General features: G+C 38.3%; 1 protein-coding gene across 1 annotated transcript; it reads right to left on the reverse strand.

Moving 5' to 3' along the window:
• Positions 1–184: 184 nt before the first annotated feature.
• On the reverse strand, positions 185–11747 carry DIO2 (deiodinase, iodothyronine, type II). Its single transcript, XM_008587965.1, is given in 2 exon segments — positions 185–3567; positions 11514–11747. Coding segments are annotated over 2 exon segments (798 nt in total). The 5' UTR covers positions 11736–11747; the 3' UTR covers positions 185–2991.
• Between the last annotated feature and the right edge of the window lie 2526 nt (positions 11748–14273).

The following is a 14273-nucleotide window of genomic DNA, read 5'->3' on the forward strand; positions in this document are numbered from 1 at the left end:
AAAAAAAAAAAAAAAAAAAAAAAAAAAGGACTCAAGAGTTTTACTACATGAGGGTACTTCAAAAAGTTTGTGAAAAGATACAATTAAAAGACAATATGAATCTTTCCATGAACTAATTGAAGTACCCTCATGTATGTGTGTGTGTGTGTGTGTGTGTATACACACATAATTTTTTCTCTTGTGAAAATAAGAACTACAATTCTTCAAAGGAATATACTTTATAAAACATATGACAGGTGGGTGGGAATTTACAGTCTAATAATTTATCTGAGCATATCAGCTAAGCATTGTTTTTTCTCAAAGTCTCTCAAATAATGAGCTCTTAATAATTTTATTAAAAAAATACATCACAAGAAATCATAAAAGTTTATGCTGAGATAAATAGGGTACATAATTACAGGTTTATCATAAACCTGATAACATCAAGCCATTCTACATATTGTAGGATTCCTGAGCTTTGTCAATTCATGCTCTCCAATGGCCCTTCAATAGTCTTTCTTCCAGTGACTCTTCCATGTTCTAAGGAACATAACTTTCTCCCTGATAATCAGCCTATGTCTTTATATTTTTACTTCCTCTGCTTCATTTCTCCACTGAACTATCCGCGGCGAGAACAATTGTCTGCACACACACACAACCTTCTCTTTCTTTAAAAGTATAGCACAACTGGGTGATTTTTTCCATTATCCTTTTTCCCAGATGACTAGCACTGTCTTAGCCGAATCTCATCCCCCTACCAGCTTCTCTGACATCCTGTTACTTTATCGTACATGTAGGACAAAGGGGAAGTTTAAGGATGACAGTCTGAGTGTGCTGCAACCAATTTTTCACTTTACTGCTCTAGGGTTCACGTAAATCTCAACACCATTTTAAAGATAAAAATCAATGGGGGCCACTGATAAGCCTTGACTGTAGAGTCTAACAATTGAAAAATCTGAAATAATCTATTCCCAATATGATTTTCCAGCAAATCATTAAATAACATCACATTCTCAAAATGCACTGTTTCTTTGTGGGTGTTTTTCATAGAATTTAAAACATTGGAAAGCTTAAATATTGCCATAAAAAAACCAGTCACAATGGAGCTTTAATATTTAACAATTTACCAGCTAGTGACATGATTGATATGTTGCTCCAGTTTTTTTAAAAAATACTTTTGGTTCTTGCACACCCAGTTCCCACTTTTTTTCTCATTTCAGGCAACTAGCTTAAGAAGGTATTTTCAACTTTAGATTATCTATTTCTATTAGTTTTATTTTAAGATTCAGTTATTAATGAAATGAACATAAAAACCTTTGATTGTACCTTTAAATACAACCATATAGTATAATTTGGTAGTATCCTCAAATTTACCAAAAAAAAAAATTATTATATAAAATTGGTTGGTCCATGCTTTGAGGAGTTATGATCTTTAGCTATTACTTATGGGTAAAACTACAGTGTCTTTATATTAAAGAGAAACATGGTATATATATTAAAAAAGCATTATAATAATGTACTATAGGAAACTTCGACTACTAAACCTAAGCTAACAGGACCAAAGGAAGATCCAAGTTGAAATTCAAGTGTCAATGGAAACTCTACTTTACCAAATTCCATGATACTTTATATCAAAACCTCCAAAATCATTGATGGGAATTATGTCAAACTAACTCTCCTATTTTGCAACTGAAGAAAACTTGTTTGTTTGCACCAACATTCACTATAGGTCATCTACTTTGGGAGGAAAACAGGATTGTAGGTGAATGGCCAGGGTACCTGCCTCCCACAGCAGCTGAGAATATATACATATATACACACACACACACATGTATATATATGTATATATTCTTAAGATCATTATTCAGAGAGAACACTACTATAGATACTGAGATTAACAATGGGTGGGGCCACACGATAATTGTAGGAATGGAAAGAAACAAACCAGTGGCCAGCACCACTGGACCCATTGGTTTTTCCCTTAAGAGGTATCATGGGGTATAATTTACCCACTGAAAATATTCACACCAACTACACATTTCAAAAAGTAATTATTTCCACAACAAAACCCTCATAAATATAAATATTTAACTGTGTGGTTTTTGTCCTTTCAATCCTCCTTTCTCCCTCCATCTAGGAGTATATGATAAATACATTGTTTTCCTATGCGTATTCTGTATGCTACTTTTAGTTAAGCTTCTTCTTTTTGTGGCTTTGTGTATGTTTCTGTTTCTGTGACTAACAAATTACTTCCACTCTCTACAGCTTCAAGGTGAAACTCTATGAAGTTTCCTAATCTTTCTGCCTCCTCTTTCCTAAGTTGATTTCCTTCAGCACTTTCCTCACCTGGCTAGAAAGTAACCCTCAGATTTTAGATGATCATTCCAACCCTCTAAGTTGAGGGATCATTCTTGGTATCTACAAATATACCTGTGAACTCTGGGCTGTGTAGACTGGCATAGAGCACTGTATGGCTAGAAACCAGAACATCAGAAACTACTAACACATTAAACACCAAGGTCCTAACCACAAGGCTTGGGTTCAAGGATTTGTTATAAGTATTGAAGAAATTTCCATTTGGGTTCTATCTGTGATAAATAAAACCAAGGCAATACTCTTTATCTTAACATAGACAGTACCTTCCCTAACATAGTAATCATCCAGGTAAGTCTTCTCTTCTGGTCCCAAACCACACATCAGCTACATCACTTCTTTCTCAAGGTAGAATGAACACATGCTGACACAGGGTTTCTTCCTCCACATCTTGGGATCTTTTCACTACGAAGAGAGGTGACAGGGCTACTATTTAGCCCAACGCCACTTGAGTGGTGAAAGAAATATTGAGACGTTAGAGGTTTATGTTCTTCTGACAGGTAAATTCTTGTCTTTTAGTGAGGCAACAGGACTCAGTTGAAATATGGATTCAGTTCTTAATTTCCTTTCCTTTACATATTTTTTTTAAAAAATAATAAGCTCTACTATAATCATACCTTTAACCAGCTAAACTAAATTTCATCTCTTGCTGAAATTCTTCTCCAGCCAACGCCGGACTTCTTGAAGGTTATAGTGGAAGGGGCCCTTTCCTCCCAGGTAAGCGATTTTCTGTCTCTGCACAATGCACACACGTTCAAAGGCTACCCCATAAGCTACATTGGCATTATTGTCCATGCGGTCAGCCACAACTCGGCACTGGGACGGCAAGGAGAAACGCTCCAGAAGCTGGTGGGCTGCTGCACATCGATCTTCCTGGTTCTGGTGCTTCTTCACCTCAAAAGAAAAAGAAGAGTCCCCAGGCACCGCCCAACCATCTGCAGGATGGGCCTCGTCAATGTAGACCAGCAGGAAGTCAGCCACTGAAGAGAACTCTTCCACCAGCTTGCTGAAGGCTGGCAGCTGGCTAGTGAAAGGAGGTCAAGTGGCTGAGCCAAAGTTGACCACCAGTGGGCGATCAGGGCTGGCAAAGTCAAGAAGGTGGCATTCGGTTCCATCAGGTGGCTTCTCCTGGGCACCCTTTCTGCTATCATCACCTCCTTCAGGGTTGGAGACACGTACCACAGCAGAATTGGGGGCATCCTCACCCAATTTCACCTGATGGTTAAAAAAAAAAAGAGGGAGAGAATACCACATGAAATACATTACCACTTCAATTCACTCTAAATAAATACAACTGGCTCTAACAGAATGTGGTGTTTCCTTCAGAGTATGCAGTAAACATCTATTGATTTGAGTAAAGAGGCGTCATGGCAGGTAATGTAAAGGATGGCCCAAAAGAAAATGAAAGTCTTTTTCATTCAGTACTGTCACTGAAGATAATTATTTTCATCATTGAAAGCCCTGGAGTTAACTCTTTTTATAATTAAGTTGAGGCTGGTTTTCTTTACCATCCTTTCTTTGCTGTCAATGCTTAGCACACATTATATAACAAATGATTCATTGACTTCATTTTAAAAGTTAGAAGCAAATAGTCTACTTGAAGACAAATTATCAGGGTCTTGGGACAGAGTGCCTCTTTCTGAATTCTAAAATACTCGGTCAGGACATTTATTTTCTTGCATGATGCTAAGTCATTTAAACTCCACCAATGGACAGTGATACCAACGGGCTCTGTTCCCAGCAAGAGCTAGAAAACCTGGGGTCCACCATTTATCCGAAGGGTTACTCCCACTTAACGTCGTCAGTGCTCCAGCTTTGCCATCTGTAAAATGGAGATAATAATATTTCTTTTTCTCATATGGTTATTGGAGGACAACACAAGGAAAAGAGCTCTTTGCATACTATAAATCACTGGGTGAGTCTGTGTTGCCTATCCCACCACATGAAAAAGAATACCAGCTTTCCTGGGCAATTTTGTGTTTGAAAAAAAAAAAATGTCCTGAGAAGAGATTTGAGCTCTCCTCAGTATGGCAATCTTCCTGGAGATTTCTACTGCTACTACCTACATTGTGGTTCTTATAACTAGAACCTCACAATTTCCATTTAAAAAGACAGACAAACAGAAACATACAGTTATTCTAGAATTCTATTTTAAATTTCTCATTTCCCATGTGTTGTTATGTGTCTCTTTTTATCTAGAAAGTCACAAACCATGTACTTCTCTACCTTACAACGTATTAACCAGATCCTCTGAATTATAAAATATTCATTCAGAAGAGGTGTAGACAAAAATTGTTCCATGTGCCCCTTTGTACATGGTTAAAATAGTTGAACACAGAAAGAAGGAAAGTTTTTGGCCTTCGGATCTGTAAACTGGTAATAAGAAGAAGGCAACATAAAAGAGCCAATTACTTCAGTTTGAATTAACACAATTGGATCTTCCCATAGAATGGTTTAATCAAAGCCAATAACATTAGTGATGAGTTACGACAGTACAATTGATTTTTATACACTATCCTTAATATTACAAAACACTCCCAACTGGATCAACTTATTTCCCTCATATAAACGTAGCCACATATAGCACTGCTGTTAATTGAAGACACTTACAAGTGAATTGTTAAATATGTAACAATCCAAACTGATATAAAACACTCAAGGAGTTTTATTCTGAAGCTTCTATCTAATGTTAATGCATTACTCATTTTAACTGTAGAGAAAGAACAAAAGATCTTTCCCTACTTCTGAAAATCTTTATCAGGGTAAGTTTAAAACAAGTACTATTAATTTTCTAAAGGAAATCTTACAGTAATAATCATCCTTCTTAGAAATGGAAGCTGTTGGTACGATACAAATAAATTTATAAATAAATTTGTTTTCAGTCACCACCAAGGAGAAAATTATTTTACTTATATTAATTTTCTCGGTTAATTTATAAGTGACACCAGATGGAGAAATCTAATAAGCTGCTTTTAACTGGATTATTTCATACGAACTACACTAGTCTTTGAAGACCTAAAATATATTTCAAATTTAAGAATATTCACTATAAAGGTATTATAAACCTTTTAATCTATGGGTTCTTTCTGCACTTCTTTGTAGATCTAGGTGGGGGTAGCATTCCTATTACCTTCTCTCTATATATTTCCCACTTAAAATAGGAATAATGATTCTAGGAGGGCTGCTTTTAACAATATTGTGAGTGCTGTGTTTCTCAATATATCGTGATAAGAAGACCTGGAGGCATTCAGATGAGTCTGTTACAGCGACTTCTTGTTAAGTAAGCAGCCCATACACGGGAGAAAAATAATCTCTGAACTACAGACTTGTAGGTTCTTGGTAGGCAAAAACATCCATCTGCATTCTGGAGTCATTTTTGAGACCTGTGAACAATTGTGTGGTCTTGATAAATGGGCCTCTAACCCCCTGACTCCCCAAAGCAGACCTGTGGATCCTTACATTACTCCTGATTATTCAAATAAATAACCTAATGTGATGCTTCAATCACAGGTCACTCTTGTCACATACAGTTAATTTTCTTGGAAAATGAAAGGACCTCTCCTTCTTCTTAGAGGCGATGTATAGTTGAGCCTCAGATTTCTTTCAAAAACACAGACTAGTTTGCCATAGAAAATTTAAGACAAATATAACACTGTCATTCTAAAATTAAAAATTAGGAAAGTTACCAAATACATAAGGCTCTTTGCGTGGGAGTTTAGCTTTTTTTTAGGCTGCAATATATATATATAATTTTTTTTTTGGTTGAATGAATTATCAAATGAATGCGACTTGTTATAATCCTAGGTCAGGAAGAATTTTACACTTAATAATAACCTTAACCTGCAATGAACATAATCATATTTGGGTGACGGATAAGCTCACTGAGGCAGATACATTTAGAAATATGAATCCTGGAGCCCTGTCCTATAAAGTACTGTCATAATCAACACCCAGTGCTGTTGATCTGCTCTTGATTATCTCAGCTGGTCAGTGCACAAAATGAATATGGCCAATTCTCTTTATTTTGTTGAGCAGTCATGGGACCCTACTGCAGATGAGAATGTTATAAACAGATATCTTTATTCACAAGGGTGACAAGGTAAGAGAAAATGCATAGGTAAGATCAATGCTTTCAATAAAACTAAGAAGGAAAAACACACACCCAGAATTCATAAGACCAAATGCAAGTAGACCAGTAGTCTGCTTTTATAAGCTTTATATACTAATCATAAAATTTGTCCATCTTTGCTAAAATCTGATGGAAGACAACTTGGCTAAAATTAAATTTTTTTTAAAAAATTAGAAATTGCAGAAATAAAAGTTTCCTTTAAACAAACAAAAAAACACATTTGAAAGGATATTACTGTTTATTCTCATCTCCCCATTTGATCACCATGAAAACTAAATTCCTATTAGACCAGAGTTTCAAATGGAGAATTTCCTGGTTTGCTGGGTTATGCACCCTGCTGAGATGGAATGGGAGAATCACCACTGTCTTCAATGATGGAAGATTCTTTGCTTTCCCCAGGAGCAAAGCATTCCTTGACACAGAGCCAAAATGATGAAGAAAATAAAGTTAGTCCCATAATAACATCTAGGCTGCAGGAAAGAAGCTCAACAATAAACAAGTTATCCCCTGGTACTCCCAAACTTTGTTTTAATTTCCCACAGTGGCACAGAAAGTCTCCTGGCCACAAGTTACCTATCATCTTAATTTCTCCTTCTTAGAGGGTTTGTGTTTGGTTTTTGTCCTTAATGAGACATATTTGCCAAAGAGGCATTCAAAAGGCATTTTTTTACTCTTGCGGAAGAGTAATTAGGTCGGTACCTCTTTCCCTGCCAGCATTAGCTGCTCTAAAGAGAACCCTGCCCAGTATTTAATGCCCAAACACAAGAAGCATCATTTCCACTAATTGGTCTTGAAGTTCCGATGTTCCCAAAGGGTCCCTTTATTTTGCAAGGATTGGAAAGGACATACGTAAAATGTGACCTCGTCATCGCTGACTTTTATCTCTCATCTGCACTATGGCAATTGTCCTTTCTCATGTTTTTGCAATCAATATCAACATAACACTAACAAAGGAGGTAAATAAAGGATTTGCATTTTTCCAACAGGGACCATCTCTGTGCCAAGTTCAAATGCAACAGACATATTTATAAACATGAACATGAGTAAAATATATAGCATATATAAAAATATGATTCCCTTGATGATGGAATTCCTTTTACTTACAGTGTTCAGTGCATGGGAGAGAGGATAATGCTGCATTAGTGTGTGGACTGTGAAATGCAGAGCGAGGGGAAAAAAGATCCATTCATCAAGTAGAAGCTGGAAATAGAGCATATACTACTAACCTTGTTTTGGGTTTTTTGTTTTTGTTTTTTTCTTTTCCACAGCCTTAGAAAGTCTTCCAGACAAAATGTCACCTAATCTCTTGATAGAAAGTAAAGCGAAGGCCAAAAAATAGGGATGGGTATATGGCAGAAGAATTTTTACACGTACTTCTTTCTTTCCAAAACCCTGGAAATGGCTTTACTATCAGGAAGTTTCAAATTCTTTGACACAATGACCAGGCTACATCAACGTCCTTAGAAACATGGCCAAACAATCATTAAGCAGAGATTTAACCATTTATATTCAGATTGGCCAAATAAATCAGAGTTGAAGAATAGGCTACCTACTCCTTCTTCTGAACTCAGTTTCCTTTTGACTATTCTCTTTTTTGATTTGTACCTTGAAAAAGTAGCTCAAAGCCCTATCATTTCCCCATGTTTTATCCAAGTGAGAGACAAGCGCTGGCTGTGGCCTTCTTTGTGTTCTTTTGGGACTGTTCCTCTCTTAAAAGAGCCATTTTCCATTGTAGAAACCAGTATCAAAAGGCTTGAGGTGAATGAAGAGGAGGAGAAGAATGTTAAAGAGACCTTTTCAAAACCAAAATTATATGTCCAAATGAATATGTTGTCTGTGTCACTGCAATAGTAACTGTGCAGAAGCTAAACTGCTTGTCAGCATCTATACTGTGTGTTTACTTTTACACTTCATTTAGGTAAGAGCCAGGCTCCCAGACAGGGCAATTTGCTTATTGGTTGCATTTTCTGAGTCTTTGAGCAGCAGCACAAGGATACAGTGTTCAGATACAATGACAGTGACTAAAGAAACTTAAATAACAAATATCTGTTATTCACCTAAGAATCGCTCACAAGGCTCTATAGGCTTTATTTTCAATCCGAATTGTACAAGGAACCCCTCTCTTACCAAGCCCACATGATCTTCAAAAGCTTCTCTATAAAGTTAATTTTAAATCCCTTTCAATATTTTAATGAAGAAGTTTTTTATTTTATTTATTTTATTTCTGTGTTGTCTCTTATGGGGCAAAACACAGAGTTAATACTTTTACTCTGCTTTCTCTAAGTATCTTCCCAAGTATCTGACACTCAATGACAAGGAGAATTAAAAATAATAAATGGCATGTCTAATTGTATCACATGTGCACACACCCCTCATCTGGAAAACTTTGCTTCTGGGGGTGGTAGCCTCTGAATACTGCAAGTCAGCCTTATGCAACACTGTGATGCATCCGAAACAGAACCTCTTCCAGTGTCTCTAGAAATGGCTATACCTAAAAACAGTGGCACAGATGACAGCAGCACTCAGGGAAGTGATTCAACCTGTGTGAGAGGTTCTGAGTGACCCTCAAATATCACCACGGTCACCACCACCCTTGCCATACTTGAAAATAGAAAGAGACCAGAATTCAGTTCAAGCTGTGTTTGTAGTGTTTGCCTTCATGATGCACCCAGTCCAGTCTTGTCTTTGGGTATATGGGTCCTCGGGTTGCTTCTGCTCATAGTAGCTAGCACATAAATCATTAAAAGCAAACATAATAACATCAGTTATGACCTAGTCACTAATCTAATCAGTAGGCACAGACAAAGAAATGTGGAAGAGGAATACACAAACTACATGCAAAGAGAAAAAACAAATCACCATCCCTAATTTCCCAGAATATGAATAGCAAAATATTGCAACAGAATGGAGCACTATACATTAGTGAAAAAATAAATAAGTAATAAGGTTTATTAAAGAGGCATTTGTTTACTTTTCCAGTTTATCTCAACAAGCTGGTTAATAGGAGAAACAACTTCACTTAATATCTGTGGGTAACATCATAGGCCCCATCATTTATGCAAGAGATGACTTTTATATGATATATATGCACATAAGTAAAATTCTCCCAAAAAGTGATTTTTTTCTTTTTTAGGCAAAAGTCAATTGTCTTTCAAAAAGTAAGAGTTTAACTGAGACCAAACCACTGACATTTCCATGTTATCTGCTAAGACATACAAAATACAGATGCAGGTGAGGGACCTTCCTAATTAATTTGTCCAACATATTTATGTATTCCTCCATCCTCCTCCAAATTTCATACTCCCAAAACAAAACATAAAAAGTTCACATTCAATGCATACATTTGTGAAACCGAAATGACCATTTCAATATCTCCTTGCCCACATACACACATTCCCACACACACTACGGGAATCTCATCTCCCAATTGCCACACATACATGAGTTTTTACTATTAGAACTTTGAGAATTGATTCATATTTTCATAAAGTAATTTCCACTTACTAATAAGAGCCCTCGATATTCACATGTCTTTAGGACAATAAATGCAAACCTTCTGCAGGTTATTTTCACATTTTTTTTTTTAGGTTATTTTCAATAACAAAGAAATGTACTGTAGTAAAACTTCCCTAGCTCACAGTAAATATTTTCTTCCTGAACGTCTGATTTTCAGTGGAACAACTCTGCCCTGGATTCTTACTTACTTCTTTTCTTTTCCTGGAGCACAGCTTTATTTTTCAGTGTTTATGGAGGACTCATTCCCTTCCCCCTCTATTATTCTGACTATTCAGCCTCAGTTGCTGAGGTGCTGCCTGCTTGTAGTGTACCACTTCACTAAACACCTGGTATCTGTGTTCCTCTCAAACTCCTTTCCCTGGCATCTTGGGCAAGATCACCCAATACTGTTAGGGAAAGCCAAGATTGTCTGCTTTGATAACAATTGTTGCCAAAGAGTTCATTCTTCCAAAATCCGGGGGAAGGGAGGTGTCTTCAGGAGCCATAGGACATAAGGGGTGGGGGCACATTGGCAAAGCATCAGGCCCAAACTGTTTGTCTTTGCCCCTTAAGATCTTAGTTGAAAATGCTCCAGCAACATGTCTAAGCAGCAAAAAGGCTAAGAGGTCAGCATTTTTCACTTAGAAAAAAAGACCATCAACTCTGGTTTTGAGAAAGCAGCCCCCAAGACACAATTTCTGCAGGTTGGAGAGGCCACTGCTCCAGTGTTCATGACACGTGTTATAACAGCTTTGGTCATGAACCATAGACCTATCAGCTCTTTCTAAGACAACTTATTTTACTTTTCAGAAACAAAGTAAATGATATTTCCCTTCCAAAGTCTGGATTTCTGACAGCCGGTTCTCAGATCTTTCTTTTGTAAATTGATATATCTAGTAACTCGGAACTCGGTTCCTGATAACCATTCCAAAGGGTTCAAATCTGAATCAATGTAGGGGAGGCTGTGCACCGACTTGCTTTCATCAACTCCTATCTCTACCAGAAACTAAGAGGCTATGATGCCCAATCACACTTGCTGTGACCTTTTCCTTAAGTCTTATCAACTCTCTGAGAGTGAGTGACATTTTCTCTTTTCTTGCTTTTCAGTGCCCACTCCCTTGAACTGTCTTTCCTAGTGCACCTCACATAGCCTCCCATCAAGCAAAACATGAAAATTCCAGTTTATGACAAGAGCAGAATAAACATAGCAGTCCCCCCTCCCCCAACATTTTCTGACTTTTCCCAAAGTTATTCTATGGGCAGAAACACCCTCTTTTCCAGCATCACAGCAAGATATGAATAACCCTCATTAGACAGACTTCTCATTAGCTTACACAGAGTCACGATGGCTTCATACCTGTCACCACCAAAACTAACCTGTGCGACAGGTGTCAGAAGTCAATGCAGAGGCTCACTTGAGCATCACCACTAGGCACACCCACAAACAGGGCTGCACAGCTGCCACCCAACGCTCCAGTCCCCAGCGCCGGAGCCCTCACCCCCCTGGCCTAAGGAGAAGCCCTGTGGCGCGGCTCACCTGTTTGTAGGCGTCCAGGAGGAAGCTCTTCCAGACGCAGCGCAGTCCCTCTGAGGTCAGCATGCGCCTCCACTCCCCGCGAGTGGACTTGGAGCGGCTCAGCAGCAGCACCACGTGCTTGAGCAGAATGACCGAGTCATAGAGCGCCAGGAAGAGGCAGTTGGAGAAAAAAACTGGCAGAATTTGCAGTGTGATCAGCAAGTCTACGCTGAGGATACCCATCTTCTCTGCCTCCCGAGTCTCAGTGCCCTTGTGCGCTCTGGTTCCCCTTCGCCCTCTTATTTAAAAGGGGGGGTGGTGATAGAGGAGGTGGGGGAGGTAAGAGGGAAAGGTCGGGGGGTGGGGGGAGAAGGAGAAAAACTAAATTAAAAGGAAGCCCAAGTTGTCTCCTCTCTCAAAGCAGCAGAAACAGCTAGACCAAGTCCAGTCTCTCCAGCCCAGCAGTTGGAGCGTGCCCATCCATTCATTCAATTCCTAGCTGCTGCCTTCTTTTTTTTTTTTTTTTTTTTTTTTTTTTTTTTTTTTTTTTTTTTTTTTTTTTTTTAAAATGTCTTTTGTCTTTTTCCGTGTCCGGCAATGGATCGCAACCCTCAGTGTTGCCCCCGTACCGGACCGGGGACCGGCAACGGGATTGCAACCCTCGGTGTTGCTCCCGCGCCTCGCTCAGCCAGTGAGCGGGAACCGGTCTGTATGTGGGATCCGAACCCTCGGGCGGGAGCCCCGCCACGCTTCCCAAGTGGCGCACTTATCCAGTGCGCCACCGGGCCGGCCCCTACAGTAGTTCCCTCTTATCTGAGGTTTCAGATAACCATGGTTTGAAAATATTAAATGGAATATTCCAGAAGTGAACAATTTATACATTTAAATGGGGCACCACATAAGTTTTAAATTGCATGCCAGTCTGAATAGCATGATAAAATCTAACACCATTCTGCTTTGTCCCACCTGGGGTGTGAATCATCCCTTTGTCCAAAATATCCACAGTGTACACACTTCTCACTTGTTAGTCATAGATGTGGTCTGCTCCTGACATCCAACCACCAACATTGTCATGACTCAATGATCCAGGATCACCCAAAGCAGATGATCCTCCCTTTAGCTTATCATGAGAAGGTCAACAGCAGCCTAACACTACGTCACAATGCATACATCATTCATCTCACTTCATCTCATCATGAAGGGATTGTATCATCTCACATCATCACAAGAAGTGGGTGAGTGCAGTATAGTGAAATATTTTGAGAGTGAGAGACCACATTCACATAACTTTTATTACAATACATTGTTATAATTGTTTTATTTTATTATTGGATATTGTAAATCTCTTACTGTGCCTAATTTATGAAAAAAACTTTATCATAGGGATGTGTATACAGGAAAAAACATAGTATATATAGGGTTTGGTACTATACGTATATTCAGGCATCCATTGGAGTCTTGGTATGTATCCCCCACGGGTAAGGGGGTGGGGGGACTACTGTATTTTAATTCCATAAATTAAGTACTATAATAATAATTATTATTTTTCTAGACATCTTATTTTTAACATTTTGTTTGCTCATCATTCTTTCTGATATTTGTCTTGATTGTAATAGTGACTAATATGAAGTATGCAAAACATTTAAAAGGTTTTAAAAGACTTTGGGTCCTTATGGTGCTTATAACTGCTTTAAACATTAATGGTAATTTTTTTTTTTTTTTTTTTTTTTTTTTTTTTTTTTTTTTTTTTTTTTTTTTTTTTGCAGGATTTAGATGTTTTTTTGAAAAAAAAGAAAGAGAGAAACTGGCGCACCCGTCCCTAATCCAGTTACCCCTGTCAGAGTCCGTAAAAGACAGGCAGTTGTACTTTCATTTCCCAGCACCTACGAGACTGTGGCAGAGACTGAAAATGTTTCTTCAGTTTTTCATTGTCTCTATGTTCTTTAAACGTAGCCTGTTTCTTTCTTGAATTGCCAGAGTTTTAAAAATGTGCTTTATGGGTCTTTTTTTTTTTTTTTTTTTCTTTCTTTACTCCGTTTTACACACACTTTCTGTGCTGCTCCTCGTCCCAGCCTGTCTCACTCTCACCCTTCTGCAGGAGCGACTGGCTCCTCTCTTTCCGCCTTCCCTCTGGCTTCGCCTTCCTGCTATCTGTCTGTGGTGCAAAGTGCCTCTTCTGCAGCCCAGTGAGTCTCCCTGAAGCCTTTTATACATTCCCTGGCTAATTGCTGCAATAGAGAAATGAAAGCCTAATCTTGGTAAAGATCTTGACGTCATTGAGAAAGAGGGCTTTACTTTGGCCAGGATTGCAGTGAATAGAAAAGCAAAACTCGACAACTTTTTTTTTTTTTAGAAGGGGTGGGGGAGAGGCAGTGAAATTTTGCTTTGTGATTTAAAGAGAGAGAGAGAAAATTAATACCTTTGACAGCTTTCAGGAAATGCTTCCAAACTTTGGGAAAAGTAATTTAATATAATGTGTAGATTGATATGGTAACACTCTCTCCTTTGATTATCATTATTATTAATTTATGAGAGGTTTTGGAAAGAAAGGATCCTGGAAGGCAGGTAGAAAAGAGGATGAGTAATCACAGGTGGTCTTGGCTCTATTTCTTGGAAGATGTAAATATTTATACCTTTATACCATGACTCTGTCTCTTCATCAGATTTGTGACCTAGGTCCTTTAAATATTTTGGAGTCATGATCTTATTTAAGAAAATGAAAAATGAGGGGTCGGGCCGGTGGCGCACTGGATAAGTGCGCCGCTTGGGAAGCGCGGCGAC

This window comes from Galeopterus variegatus, unplaced genomic scaffold, assembly GCF_000696425.1.
Source record: "Galeopterus variegatus unplaced genomic scaffold, G_variegatus-3.0.2 Scaffold4609, whole genome shotgun sequence".
NCBI classification, from domain to species: domain Eukaryota; kingdom Metazoa; phylum Chordata; class Mammalia; order Dermoptera; family Cynocephalidae; genus Galeopterus; species Galeopterus variegatus.